Source organism: Myotis davidii, unplaced genomic scaffold (assembly GCF_000327345.1).
Source record: "Myotis davidii unplaced genomic scaffold, ASM32734v1 scaffold104, whole genome shotgun sequence".
NCBI classification, from domain to species: Eukaryota; Metazoa; Chordata; class Mammalia; order Chiroptera; family Vespertilionidae; genus Myotis; species Myotis davidii.
The window spans coordinates 1,909,843-1,925,572 of NW_006296625.1; the positions used below are offsets into that span (position 1 = coordinate 1,909,843).

Here is a 15,730-nt window from a genome sequence, read left to right on the forward strand (position 1 = left end):
GATTCTGTGTAAAATCAACTATTCTTGTTTGCTACAGTTTTCTATTTGTCTACCTCTTCCATAGAGTGGAGCTCATTACATTCATCTTTGTATCCTTGGTACCTATTATAGTATACTTTTTTTTAACATTTTATTTTGAAAGAATTTTAGACTTATAGATGAGTTGCAAAAATAGAGATAGGTGATCCAGAGTCTGTATGGCAATATGGTTTTTCAAATTAGAATAAAGTTAGTGGCATCTTATGGCCAGTGCAGGCAATGGTGATCAGCATTAGAGAGCTAAAAAGAGGAGAATAGCAAAAAAGGAGGTAGCTTTAAAAATGTGATTTAACTGAATCTTTAGCAACGGAACTGTAAGTAGTTTTGGGGGTATTGGCTATAGGGGCAGGAAAGGTTTTTATTTTTTATTTTTCTCTTGGCCGTAACTGGTCTCTTAGTCTTTGGTAAGTCATTTAATTTCTCATATTGCTCATCTATGGGGTATTGGCCATAGGGACAGGAAAGGTTTTTTTTTTTTTTTTCTCTTGGCTGTAACTGGCCACTTGGTCTTGGGTAAGTCATTTAATTTCTCATATTGCTCATCTGCAAAATGAGAGGATTGGACAAGATAAACTCTAAAGTCCCATTCAGCTGAAAGGTGCTGTGATTCTGTGGATTGTTTATAATCATTGTCTAGAAGAGTGACAATTTTCCTAATAGTTGCCAATGTTTATTTTTAGATGACAGTCTATCACTTGATGTGGAGTACATGGAGGAAAATGATGGAAACTTTGGAGATTCCTATGACTTTTCTTCAGTTGAGAATCCACATGTCAGAAAACATTTTCCAGAGACTTGGATTTGGCTAGACATCAACATGGGGTAAAAAAGTTGTTTGTCCATATATATTTTGTTTAGTGTTAGTTTTAAAGAGGTTTTGCCCTCTTTTTGTTGTTTAAGTACAAACATAGTGTGAGTAAGAACTAAATAGACCAAGAGGTTTTTATTGCAAAGTGATGTTGATTGCATCTGAATATAGTATTTAGTAAAGCCACATGTGAATTGTGGCAGTCATCACCAATGAAGGGTGATTTTTAACTTCTTTGAAGTCTTTTGGTTCATTATAAAAAAATTGCTGAGTATATTTGTTGCCTTGGGGTGGGCAGCACTCATGGTTACTCCCTCTACTTTGTGGCTCCTCATAATACATTCCCCTGAGCCACAGGGAAAGGGGTGTGGGTGGTGTAAGGAATTCACTTAGGTGACAAACCCTGTGCTACCTGTCTGATGACCGAACAGGTAAATCATGAAATCTATACGTATTTTATAGTTTCCTATTTACGGAAACTTGAAATAAGACACAAGTCAAATCTAAAAAATACCCAACAAATAGTAGCATTGATTGGGATATAGAGAGAAACTTTTATGCAAATTGAAAGATGAAATTAAAGTTATTTGAAAAAATATATTTATTATATATATAAAATTCATGAAAATAATGTTCATCTTTAAGATATAAACACTGTAGCAAGCTTTTATTTAACTATGGATCAGTATGATCTTATTATGGCCCATTCCTTGTTGTTTTATGTATAAGTCTTAAAAAATTTTAGATATGTAAATGTTTTGGAAAATTAATATTCTTCCAAAAATGGTTTTAGGTTATGTTGACTTATTTTGAAATGTATCAGTTCTTGGTTTTGTAATTTTTATATTTATCTTGACTTCAGTTCCAGGATTTACCAAGAATTTGAAGTTACTGTACCTGATTCTATCACTTCTTGGATAGCTACTGGTTTTGTGGTCTCTGAGGACTTGGGTTTTGGACTAACAACTACTGCAGCAGAGGTAGCATATTAAAGTGCTGCTTATAAATGTTACCATGTCATGAAGTGAAGAAAGTGTCAACTCCTCAATAGATTAAAAAAAAAAGATTGCTTTTGATGTTGATCACAGTTTAGAGATTCCTAGGTGGTGTGTGTGTGTGTGTGTGTGTGTGTGTTTCATCTGTTTTATATTTAAGAATGTGAGTTGTATTAAGCTACTAAATGTGCTGGGTCCATATTAAGATTTGGATAGAAAGTTTATTATTTACCAAATCCAACTACTTCCAAAGGTCAGAAGACAGAGAATATTTCTGTGTGTCCCTCTTTCAAGGACAAACAGAACTTCTCGAAATGTCCCCAAGCAGACATTCCCTCACATCTCCTGGGTTTAATTGCATCACATGTCACTTCCTAAATCAGTCACTGGTAAGAGGAATATAATAACAATCCTTGGTCATACCTGAAGCTCCTTTATATAAGAGATATTTTGTTTTGTCTCTCTGCCAATAAAAATGAAATTCATAGAATATATACAACACCCACATATTCAATTAAAAATCAATATGATACACTAAGTGAAATATTAAGCAGAAATAAAAGGATGGTAATGTATAATAAAATAATACATATTTCAGGATATATATGAGCAGGCATAGCTGCATTTGAAGACATCATAACATATTTAAACATTTACACCATGCACAGAGATGCAGTTGACATACTTGTATTGTTTTAGCTGCCTGTGGTGATATAAATTTCTGAAACCGTGAACAACTTTTAGTAACATTACAAAGTCTTCTTTTGATTTCCAAAATAGTTGTATTCATGAGAAATTCAGTGTGTGTTGAAAAATGCTTTGGGTTTACATTATATTATGTTGGAATTACGTTGTAAGTTCCGGTTCTTATAAGCAGGTACTTTGTCTACCTGGATGCCTGAAAAGACATTTAAGACTCATGAGGGATGTGGGACAATTTTTTGTTGTCTGGGACTCCTGAGTCTTACAGGCCTTCACCCGCTAAGTGCCAATAGTTCCTTCAAACGTTGTGGCAACCTAAGACACTTCCACAGATGCCCAAATAAACTGCCAGAGGGAATTCGTGATGCCAGTGGGAACCATCGGCTTAAAGGAATTGAGGTTTATCCTTAAAAACAGGGGAAGGTTCAGTTTCTCCTGCAGGACTTGGCCAACAGTATCGGAGTTGAGTCACCAACAAGGAAGTACGGGTGTCTGCAGATGTAGGCGAAAAGTAGTAAGCCGACCATTATTTAGACTTTGCACATGAGTCTGAGATAGTCTTTGATTTGGTGGGTGGCTTTTAATGCAGAATGGTGGAGTCAGTATAACATAGTAGCAGACTCTGACGTCACACACGCTGGGATCCAGTTCTGGCTCCTTCACTTACTGGCAATGTGATCTTACACTAGTTACAGGGTCTCTGAACTTCCTATTTAATCTCTGTGAAATATGAGGATAACACTGCCTCTGAAGGTTGTAATGATTAAATGAATTAATTTGGGTAAAGTACCTGGTTCCTAGTGGCCCTTAATAAAGTCTAGTGTTAACTAACATAAATATTCATTTGTGATGAGTTGCCATTTGCTGTATGTTGATAGGCAAGTGGACATTTCTATGTGAAGTTAAGCTTCATAGATTTTGTGAGATTTGCTTTTAATTCAATAAAACATGAAGCATTTTGATTTGAACAAAATATGTATTCATTGTGTTTTTTTCCAGCTAGAAGTCTTTCAGCCATTTTTCATTTCTCCGAATCTTCCCAACTCTGTGATCAGAGGTGAAGAATTTGCTTTGGAAATAACCATATTCAATTATTTGAAAGTTGACACTGAGGTAATGTATGAAAGATTTTGTTCACCACTTATACTACAGGAAGAAATGGAGAAAACGTGCAGGGCCTGGTTTGGTTAGTGTTTAGGCTCTGGGTATCTAAGCCTTTTATACATTTTGGAGGAATGAGCATAACCATCCTTGGGCAGCGATTTCTTCTGCTTATTAACGTCTAGGGATATTATTCACATGTATAAGCACTCTCTCTCTCCTCTGTCCTTTCCAGCACATTTTCCCCAGTTTAGCCACATAACTTCCCTATTGTCTCTGGGGCAGGCCTTCCTCTTTCCTGCCATCTGCCGTTTTTTCCTAGTCTGACTCACATCTAGAATGTGTTGCCGCTCATCACTGCCATTCTTTGCCCAGTGTGGTTGGCAAGAATTTATTCCATTCAAGACCTGGCTTGAAACTAAGATGCCTTTCCTCACCATTCTGTTCCGTGTGTTGTTCTCACATTTAGACAGGGCGCCTGTTTCCAAGGCTTGGTGTTTTGAGCCATGTGCCTTGTGTCTCCTCAGCGAGTCAGTTCCCTGGAAGGCAGGATTAGGCTCACTGTTTGTGTTGTGTCCATAGGAATGTTAACCAAATGATTGGTTGTTTTCCCCCCCAGAGTAAGTGGGGAGATGTAATTAACCTTATTAGCTGTACTTCATGAAAATGCTGTCATCGCTTTAAGCACTGTGTCCATAGAGTAAATTGTTTCTTATTTTATTAATTTTTAAAATATATTTTTATTGATATCAGAGAGGAAAGGAGAGGAAGAGAGAGATAGAAACATCAATGATGAGAACCGTTGATTGGCTGCCTCATACAAGCCCCACACTGAAGATTGAGCCCACAACCCGGGCATGTGCCCTGACCGGGAAGTGAACTGTGACCTCCTGGTTCTTAGGTTGACGCTCAACCACTGAGCCATGCTGGCCAGGCCAATTGTTTCTTATTATAAAAATTTAGTTTTTCATCTAATCAGCATGGACTCCTAAGCTCTGGAGTCCAAGGCCGGGATTCAGCATCCCACTCTACCACTTACCAGCAAATAATTTAGTTGTAGTCTCATCTGTGAAATGGGAATAACAATTACTGTGTTTACAGAAAATATTTTGAGAAAATAAATGGGAAAACAAGTCATAATATGCAAGGTCTAGAGAAATGCTCGTTTTGGTGGGACTGCAACTTTGGCATACGCTACAAAGTTGACCACCAATATATGCTTCAGAGCTAATGTCAGGGTCAGACTTTCCTTGGACTAATTTTAGCAGAGACTCTCAATGAATATCACATTTCATCCTTTGGTCTCAGGTTTTTCTAGTAAGACCAGTGTCCCAGAATGATGGTTAAACCAGGCTGGTGGCAATACCATGAAATGAATAACCTTTCGGGGCACCTCCTTATCACTCAGAGGCATCAGATAACAAGAGATATTCATGTTCTGAAGAACGCCCTTCCCCACATATATTGAAGTAGATGGGAAAGCATAAGAAAGCAATGAAGTTTTCCATGATACCCTTTCATCCTCTTCTTGACTGAATCTATCTCATCTTTCTCTAGTCTTGGGCCTCACAGATTAATAGGACTTAAAATAGTAATAATGCTAACACTTTACAGAGGAGCATTTATTATACAAAATCTTTGATAATATTTTTTTCTTCCAGGTTAAGGTGATCATTGAGGAAAGTGACAAATTTGAAATTCTAATGTCTTCAAATGAAGCCAATGACACAGGGCACATGCAGATCATTCTGGTCCCTAGTGAGGATGGGATGACTGTTATTTTCCCAGTCAGACCAACACATCTGGGGGAAATTTATATCACAATCAAAGCTATTTCATCTGCTGCTTCTGATGCTGTCACCCAGAGGATTTTAGTGAAGGTAAGTGGTTGGAGTTTCAAATAAATGAAATGGAAATACGTAGTTGAGAAGGAAACAGGAGATGGTTTTTCTAGTTTAGATTTGTTGGCAAGACCTTCAAACTCACCTCCTCTATCCTTCTGGTAATGTCTAATGATTTTTCCCCCATCTATATGTAAAAATATATTATACTTTGGAAGTACTTGCCAGTTTCCTCTTTAAATTTATATTATATTATATTATTATATTATACTATATTATATTAATTTATTTTAATTTATTATTTTATTTTATTTTTTGTTAATCCTCACCAGAGGATATTTTTTCATTGATTTTTAGAGATAGTGGAAGGGGAGGGGGAGATGCAGAGGGAGAAAAACATCAATGTGAGAGAGACACATCGATGGGTTGCCTCCCACACGCGTCCCTGCCAGGGCTTGGGATTGAGCCTGCAACCGAGGTATATGCCCTTGAAGGAATTGAACCTGCCACCCTTCAGTCCACAGGCCGACATCCTATCCATTGAGCCAAATTGGCTAAGGCTCCTCTTTAATTTAGAGTATGAATGCCCTGGCCAGTGTGGCTCAGTTGGTTAGAGTGTTGTCCAGTTCACCGAGGGGTCTTGGGTTTAGGCAAAACATTTCATGGAATGGTAATGGAAATGACAAAGCAGAAAATGAAAAGGTGATAAGAAAACCTCTCTGAGGTAGGTTCTATTATTACCCAAGAGAGAAATTAAATGCTTATCCAAAGTCTCACTTGACAGAGCTGGCATTTGAGCCCAGGGCTGCCTCACCTCAGAGTACAAGTGCTTATCCTCTATGCTGAGTCAGGGCACATATGCAGGTTTCGGTTTTGATTCCTGGTCCAAGCATATGTCTTCCTCACATCAATGTTTCTCTTTCACTCATCAATGTTTCTCTCTCACATTGATGTTTCTCTCTCTCTCTTTCTTTCTCTCTCTCTTTTCCTCCCTCCCTCCCTCCAATCAATGAAAAACATGTCCTTGGGTAAGGATTAAAATAAATAAAAGATAAATTTATAGTATGACTATAAAGCAAGTCTCTTTTGCAGTCAATTACATTTACAAATTGTGTTACAGTGGAATCCTGCTAAATCATGCTAAGTGGACATGTAGATTTTGAATTTTGAAATTCCTCAGCACATGTAGAAGAGATTTTATAGATTTTTTTTAGAGAACATATTATGCACAAAAACACAACTCAGCATAGTGGATAAGCACTTGTACTCTGAGGTGAGGCAGCCTTGGACTCAAATCCCAGCTCTGTCAAGTGTGACTTTGGATAAGGTATCTCTCTCTTGGGTAATAATAGATCCTACCTCAGAGAGGTTTTCTTACCACCTTTTCATTTTTTTGCATTGTTATTTCCATTACCATTACATGAAATGTTTGCCTAAACTAGAAAATAAACACTTATTAACAGATTTGAAGCAAGAATCAAGAAATGGTAGGCATTAATGGTACACACACTGTAGACACAACAGGGCAAATGTTTGTCTTATGATTTGCATACAGTTCTTGGTAAACTGACAAGTAAGGACCACATTAATTATATTGCTTTTGTTTCGACAGGCAGAAGGAATAGAAAAATTATATTCACAATCCGTCTTGTTGGACTTGAACAGGAGGCTGAAAACTACACAGAAAGTATTGAGTTTCTCCTTTCCTCCCAATGTAGTGAATGGCAGTGAAAGAGTTCAGATCACTGTGGTTGGTAAGAACAGAGTGTATCATCATCACCACTGGTTTATTTGTACATGATAATATATGCTTTCATCTCTTTGTACATATACCACATTTTCTTATTTAGTCAAAATGCAAAGAGGCTGCAAAAAGTTTTCAGTTGGTACCAAATAGAAAGGCTAGCAAGATTACAATAGAAAGGCAGACTAGCAAGCTGTGTCCTAGACCAGTTCTTCTCAGTGTTCAATGTGCATAGGAATCACCTGGGGGTTCTCGCTTAAAGGCGGATTCTGGCTTAGTGGGCTTGGGCTGGACCTGGGATTCCGCATTTCTGACAAGCTCCCAGCTGATGCCGATACATCTGATGTGCAGATTACGTTTGAGCAGTAGTCCCCATTATAATGTGGCTGCAGGGGGAGGCTATTTCTACAAACAGAACTTCTGCCTTCTGTGGCTCCCAAGTCCCGACAAATAGCAGAATCGTCTATGGCGCTTTGTAAAAACACAAATCTCTGGGCTCTACTCCCAACCTCCTCAGTCAGAATCTCTTGGGCTAAGGCTAGGGTAGGTATATTCTGGTCACCAGAGGTTGAAGGCTACTGCTTAGGGGAGCTTCTGTGCAGGACACAAGCCACCTTTATAGTAGAAAGCTACCCACTGACTGTAGGCATCCTCTCCTCATCTCCTGCTGGTGCCCGAAAAGTACTTTTATACTGACTATTAAGCAGATCTTCCACACAAACACTTTGTTTATATAGTTGTGCTTTCTAACAGATTGAAGGAAATGTTTAGATTAATGACATCAAAATGGTTCGGTGTTCAAGGTGTTAGGACCTTAGGCACTTTCTCAGAGGTTCTTTTACATCTCATCTGCAGGTGTAATGCTTTTTTTTATAACCCCAAGAAACCAATTTCTTTATAGAGGACTTTCTTTGGAGCCTTAGATATAACTCTTTAAAAAAATATTTTTATTGATTTCAGAGAGGAAGGGAGAGGGAGAGAGAGATAGAAATATCAATGATGAGAGAGAACCATTGATCGGCTGCCTCCTGCATACCCCCTAGTGGGGATTGAGCCCGCAACCCAGGCTTATGCCCTTGACTGGAATTGAACCTGGGACCCTTCAGTCACCAGGCCAACACTCTATCTACTGAGCCAAACTGACTAGGGCAGATATAACTCTTTAAAAAGAATTAAATGAACTCTTTGTTTAGGGGAATAAGTTCTGCATAGGCATCTCCTGCAGTGTGGGGATGCTGGGAGGATGCAGTCCACATATGCACACAAAGGGAAGAGCCTTGCATTTTATTTATTTCATCTATTTTTATTTTTAAAATATATTTGCATTGATTCCAGAGAGGAAGGGAGAAGGAGAAAGAGATAGAAACATCAATGATGACAGAGAATCATTGATTGGCTGCCTCCTGCATGTGCCCTTGACCAAGAATCAAACTTGGGACCCTTCTGTCCACAAGTAGATGCTCTATCTACTGAGCCAAACCAACTAGGGCGAGAGCCTTGAATTTTAAATGTATATCATCACCCCTTACATTGAAATGAATCTCTCTAGGGTCATTGAAGTGCTCTGAAATTTACTTTTTAATCTTGGGGTAAAGAATGGTCTCTCAAGTTTTATTTTATTTATTTATTTTTAAAATATATTTTATTGATTTTTTACAGAGAGGAGGGAGAGGAATAGAGAGTTAGAAACATCGATCAGCTACCCCCTGAACACCCTCTACTGGGGATGTGCCCGCAACCAAGGTACATGCTCTTGACTGGAATAAAACCTGGGACTCTTTAGTCTGCAGGCCAACGCTCTGTCCACTGAGCCAAACCGGTCAGGGATCAAGTTTTATTTTTATATGGTTTTTATTTTAAAAAGACTATTTGGTAGCCCAGAATGTTTGAATATCAGTTTGCCCTTTGAATTTTGAGAGTCTAAATTTATGTTCATTCTGAATATTAGAAACAGAACCTACAGTGGTAATAATATAACCTTTATTTAGATATTTGAGTTAACATATGAAGTTTGTTATGGTAGTGTGACTGCAGCCTACTCGTATGAAAGAGTTCTTCCTGTCTTTTAGGATTTATTTTTTTAAAGGATCGGATTTTCACTAAGTATTTGGACTTGAAATGGTACAAGTTTCTAAACTACACAGAAGAATAGTCTTCTCCATATAGCTCATCCTCAGTGGGGGCAGAATTAGAACTCAACCTCTATATTTCTGAATTTCTACTTATTTTCCTGAGTCATGGTGTTAGAATGTGGGTAGAGAAGTCTTTTAATTACATTTTGTTTAATTTTCTATAACTATCTTTGAAGAGTATTTCTAACCTTTTTGATCCTAAAAGTCATGGAAATGCTTTTATTTGTTAGTTCTACTTTGCTGTTACTTAAATAAAGCACATTGAAAAATATTACAATTTCTATCTTTTAAACAATTATTTCTCTAGTATTTGTAGTGTATTAGTAAGAAATCAGAATGGAGTTCTCTTTATGTAAAGAGTATTAATTAAAAAAATCATTTCTTTCCTATATAAGAATGATTGTTTGCTATGGTTAATTCTTGCCTTTTTTATTCAACAATTATTTTTAAACTTACTTTGTTGCCTAATGTGTGCCTATATCTTTAGCTGAGATAAAGGTGTCCTAATCTGACATGTAATCTGCAAGTTCAGTATCACTGTATTATCACGTATTTGATCAGTCATCCTAAACACTTGATGTAAATTTTCTACTCTGTTCTGAGCACCGGATGTGGACGTCTGTTCGCCGCCAACAGGTGCAGGTACGGAGTATTTGCTGAACGTGTTTCCATCTTGTGCTTTCAGGAGATATCCTTGGCTCTTCCATCAGTGGCTTAGCCTCATTGATTCAGATGCCTTATGGCTGCGGTGAACAGAACATGATAAATTTTGCTCCAAATATTTATGTTTTGGATTACCTGACTAAAAAGAAACAACTGACAGAGAGTTTAAAAGAAAAAGCCCTTTCATTTATGAGACAAGGTAAGCATTTCATTTTATTTTATTTTTAAATCTTTATTGTTGAAAATATTACATATGTCCCCTTTCAAGGTAAGCATTTTAGAAACATACTTTTATTTTATTTGTTTATTTATTTATTTTTAAATATATCTTTATTGATTTCAGAGAGGAAGTGGACATACTTTTTTTTTATATTATTTTTTTTAAGGCAGAGTTCACTCTATACCAGGGGTGCGCAAACTTTTTGACTCGAGGGTCACAATGGGTTCTTAAACTGGACCGGAGGGCCGGAACAAAAGCATGGATGGAGTGTTTGTGTGAACTAATATAAATTCAAAGTAAACATCATTACATAAAAGGATACGGTCTTTTTGTTTTTTAGTTTTGTTCATTTCAAACGGGCCGGATCCAGTCCGCGGGCCGTAGTTTGCCCACGGCTGCTCTAGACCATTTTTCAAAATAGACAGATTGTGTCTTTGCTATGTGATCATGGGACTCAGTAGATGGTGCTGACATGTGCTGGGAGTGTGAGTCTTCAGCTCATTGTTTTTCTGATTGCTGCTCAGGTGTTTCTTAAGGGTTTGGTTTTGGGAGGGGTTTGTATTTTAATAAGGGACATGAAATTTAAAGCTGCGTAAAGGAATGAGCGTTCACTTATTCATTAAACATTAGTCCTTTCTAGTGCTGGGGACAGAGGAAGTCAGGGCCTTTCCGCTCATGGAATTCCCTGTTCAGTGAAGAGTCTGACATACACACAGGTGGTGTCCCAGGTGGAGACCTTCTCAGTGCAAGTAACATGTCGAGCAGATGGTGAGGAGAGAAATGTTTGTCTGGGGAGGCCCTGCTTGACCCTCAGCAAAGGGCACACCAGTGGTGACTCTACCCTGACTCCTTGAGAGGCTCATACTGTTTGTAGACACCAGATACTTTGTGTCTGCCACTTGCTAATACCAACCGCGACCATTAGTTGAGTGCTTACTGTGTGGCAGGCAGTGTTCTAAACACTTTACATCTAATATCTCAGTTAATGCTCACAATTAGTAGTATCCTCCTGTTTTTATAGATGAGGAAACTGAGGTACAGAAAAGTTAACTGACTTGCCCAGGGTCCTATAGCAAGTGAGTGGCAGAGCTGGGATTTGAACTCCAAGTCCTTTCCGTGGTATAATAGTGTGTGCCAGGCTAAAAACAAAAGAGACCTTATGCACATTGCAATAATGGTTGTATTTAAGGAGATGAGTAAAATATATTTGAGACGGTCATAATTTAACCTTGAGAACACAAGCTTCCGACTTGTATTCAAAATTTAATTTGTTGGTTCCGAGAGGAAAGTATGTGGAAACTAGACTGCCGTGAAGATGACATGATATATTGTAGCAGCGGTCAGTTGCATCTAGCTAGGGAGTTAGGGTCTAAAGTCCGCAAGTAAATCTGGTCCATTCTCCCTCTGAAAACAAATGGGGGCTTCTTCCCCTCTGTCCATCCCATCCCATGGCTAGTTCTCCCATTCATATGCCACCACGGACCACTCCAGGGGCTCATAGATTCTCTGCTTCTGTGCTCACCGTCTCCACATATTATAAAAGGGACCTTTTGAAATTGTCAAAATCACATCACTGACTTGCTTAAAATTCTCCAGTGGGTTCCCGGCCTCATCCTACAAGGCCCCGATTGACCGGCCCGGCCTCCACCTTCCGCCTTGTCTGATGCTGCCCCGCCTGGCTCCACCTGGAGCTTCAGGCCTTCACACTTGTTCTCCTTCTGGGAGGGAGGCTCTTCCCCCCGATCCTCCTGTGGCCAGCTCCTTCTCCTCACTCATGTAGTGATTTCCTCCGAGTGGCCTTTCCTGACCATTTATTAATTCTCACTTAATTATCCCATTTTATTTTATTCACCGCATAACATTCTTTAAAATTATCTTGCTTATTTTTTTAAAATATATTTTATTGATTAATTGATTTCAGAGAAGAAGGAAGAGGGAGAGAGAGATAAACATCAATGATGAGAATCATTGCTCGGCTGCCTCCTGCATGCCCCCTACTGGAGATCGAGCCTGCAAACCGGGCATGTACCCTGACCGTGACCTCCTGGTTCATGTGTCAATGCTCAGCCACTGAGCTACGTTGGCTGGCTTTATTTATTTTTATTTCTAATATATTTTTATTGTTGATAGTATTACAGATATCTCCCATTCCCCCCTTTTTATTTTTAATTTTTATTCTTTTTATGTCCGAAAGCACCAGGGTTTGAAAGGGGCATGGGTAGACCCTCCAAACACGGGGAAATGCTTTCGCAGTTCCTCTCCCTGAAATTTTTATTCTTTTTATAATCCAACTGTCTCCTGGCAGTGGGGACCATGCTACTATCTTTTCCATTGTAACCCTATCTTGGCACTTCAATAAATGCAGGATGGATGAACACATTACTATCAATATTGCCTTTTTTGGGCGTTAGGTTCACCATCCTAATGTGGAGACTGGATCTAGAAGATCTCTCAAGTTCTCCCACAATGCAGTAGTTATTTGTCAACACTGCAGGCAGGTTCCCATCAGCTAGGAATCGGGACCAGTGATTTCAGTGTTTCGCCTTTTGAGCTGGTGAAGTGTCTGATGGAAGTCGGTACAGTGGAGCGCCCCTACATGCACCATTTCACACGCTGAACTGAAGCACATTTCAAAGTGGAGGACAGAAACTTCTTGGTATAATGATTTTCATTATGAAATCAGCGTCTCATTTCAGAGACTCTGTTTTTTCTTTTGCCATCACACTTGCCAAAGTTCTTTAAATATACCGTTGTTGTTTTTATTTTTTACGAAATTAAAGTGGCTTTGGCATGAGTCATGATTATATTACTTAAATGTCATTTATGAACAGCGCATTGTTTTACTTAAATCATGCTTGGCCCAAGAGCCCTGTAACCCGACCCACTGTTTTTTATCCAAAACAACAGCTACATCATTGAATGAAGTGTCTTTTGCTGTCAAAAGAAAAATAGAACCGTAAAATGAAAGCTGTTTTTGATAAGGACCTGAATCTGTTAATTAGAGATCGAAGACACTTGTTTTCCTCAAATATTTAAATCCTGGTGCCTGCAGCTCGATTTTCAAGTGAGATTCAGACTGGGCTTAGTTGAAAACACATTATGTTTTCTCTGTTGAAATAAAAACAGGGGAAAAGTAGTTTTCAGAAGTCTGATGCTGCAATTGGTCATCACAAGAATGGCCAGAGGCAATGGTGGAGATATTACTGAAAAACCTGGTGAAGTTCTCATCTTCCATTTCATGTCACAGAGAGGAAGGGAGTGGATAATGACCACTTATCTTTTAGTACAGAGGATATTTTCACCAGCTTTTTTTAAAAAAACAAACCCACAGGAAGTGATTGATATAGTCACATCGAGCTGATTTTACCCCTTTTATTTTGTGTATGCAATTTTGACACTTGAGGTAAACCACATTAAATTATGGTTAGAACGTTACTTTTCTGTGTGTTTCTATGCACAGTGGTTTCATATTTATCATGATAAATTGTAAATATTTTACATTTGAGGCTATTTCAAAGAAAAGTCATGGCCCAATACGTATCTTTTCTGGCTCTTAATAAGGAACAGTTCATGTGGACCTCTGGACTTCTTCTGTATTTTAATTGTCGGAGTGTCTGGTGATTCTGGTTATACAGTATAATTGCTTTCTAACTCAAGAACTTGTCATAAAACTATGAACCTAAAGGCTGTACTCTTATTTCCTCATAAACTTTTGGAGAACACCATGCTCTTGCCTTTCTCACCTATCATGATGAAACGTCTCCAGCTTAGGTGACTGCACCGAACATTGAATTGTATCGATAGACATTACAGCTGAGCCAACAATGTTATTTCTGCTTCTGGGATGGGCGATTTGGAGGACGAGGAGCCGAGGGCTCTTTAAGGATGCACAGATGGTTTAGGACGATGGAAGGGCACATCACAGGAGACTCCCCCCAGAAGAGCCATGTGAGCTCCTCTCTTTAGGTTCTGATTCTCTGCTTTATTTTACCGTTGGGAGCAGGGCTGGTGGTGTAGCTTTTCTGTTTTATCTAAACCAGCTCCAGAAATGCACTCCCCACCAGGAGATTGTCCGCGAGTCCTCCCCCCTGCCAACCCCCGCTCCCTCTGGGCTGGCTGCCCCTGGTGGAAGAATGGTGCTAGTTGTTGATATTAATGGGGACTGCTGGAGGTCAGCCACCTGAGGGGTAATTTCCATAAGCACTGATCTCATCTCCATGAGCTCATCTCTCTGACTGGTTTTACAATAACTCAGACTTGGAACGGCCGTTGTTGATGTGATTTGGGGCTTGGAGTCACATGGTCTTCTTCTCCACGTGGGTCCTTCCTTTCACAGGAGCAGCTCCTGTAGTGATGGAGGGCCCTGTACCGTTCCTTTCCTTGGTCCTCTTCTCTTTTCCTCTTCTTCCTCCTCTCCTCTCCTCTCCTCTCCTCTCCTCTCTTCCTCCCCTCCCCTCCCCAAAAGTTTAACTTCTTGAGTTCACAGTCTGGTAGATTTAGTCTTGAATTAGAAATCGAGGAAGAATGTCTTGGACTCTTTTGCTAATTTCTTTTGTGAATATTAGACCATTATTCTGCTTCTCTGTGATCCCTGACTAGCTCTGAAAAAGGAAGAGATTTTTTGCTGTGTTTTTTTTCCCCCAAAAGTTTAACTTCTTTTCATTCTTATTTGATTTTTTGAATATGTAGAACAATTCTTCCAAAAGTCAAAACTTTTCTAAAAGGTATATGCAAAGGTATATGTAACTCTTGTATCCCTTCTCCCTATCCTTGTAGGTAACTTACTTCATTAGTTTCTAGTTTCTTTCTCTCTCTGCAGAAATGAACATCTGCACAAATGTTTTCTTGGTTCTTTTTCTTACACAAAAAGTTATATGCTATTTTAGACTTCACCTTTTTCACTTAATAATATATCCGGCAAATTACTACACATAAGTTCAGAGAAATAGCCCTTGTTCTTTTTTCACAGCTGCATAGTACTGCACTGTGAGTATGTACTACATTGTGTTCAACCAGAGTCTAATTTGGGGGTATTTAGGTCATTTCTAATATTTTTGCAATTACAAACAAAGCTTCAATGAATAAACTTTTGTATGAATATGTCTATATTGTTGGAGGTGTATCTTTAGGATGGATTCTTAGAAGTAGGATTATTGGGTTACAAGGTATAGACGTTTTCCTACATAGGAGTTGTACCATTTTGAATTCCCCCCAGCAATGATGAGGACCCTGGTCTCCTTACAGCCTCCCGGACAGAATGAATGGTCAAGCTTTTGAATCTTTGCTAATGTGATGGGTGAGAAATGGTATCTCAGTGTGGCTTTAATTTGCATTTTGCTTATTATGAAGATGAATATTTTTCACATATTAAGGTCCATCTTTCTTTGTTTTTTTATAAAATGTCTGTTCTTGTCTTTTATTCATTTTTTCCCTATAAGGAATCTAAAAATTTTCCTTTTTAAATTTAAAAGTTTATATATATATA

General features: G+C 38.6%; 1 protein-coding gene across 1 annotated transcript in view; it reads left to right on the plus strand.

Annotated features, from left to right (window-relative positions):
- The window catches only part of CD109 (CD109 molecule), a 112,283-nt gene that overhangs the window by 77,024 nt on the left and 19,529 nt on the right, over nucleotides 1-15,730 (plus strand). The window contains 6 exon segments of the mRNA XM_015569385.1: nucleotides 720-861; nucleotides 1,710-1,827; nucleotides 3,544-3,657; nucleotides 5,307-5,525; nucleotides 7,099-7,240; nucleotides 10,048-10,224. Coding sequence (XP_015424871.1) covers nucleotides 720-861; nucleotides 1,710-1,827; nucleotides 3,544-3,657; nucleotides 5,307-5,525; nucleotides 7,099-7,240; nucleotides 10,048-10,224 — 912 coding nt within the window.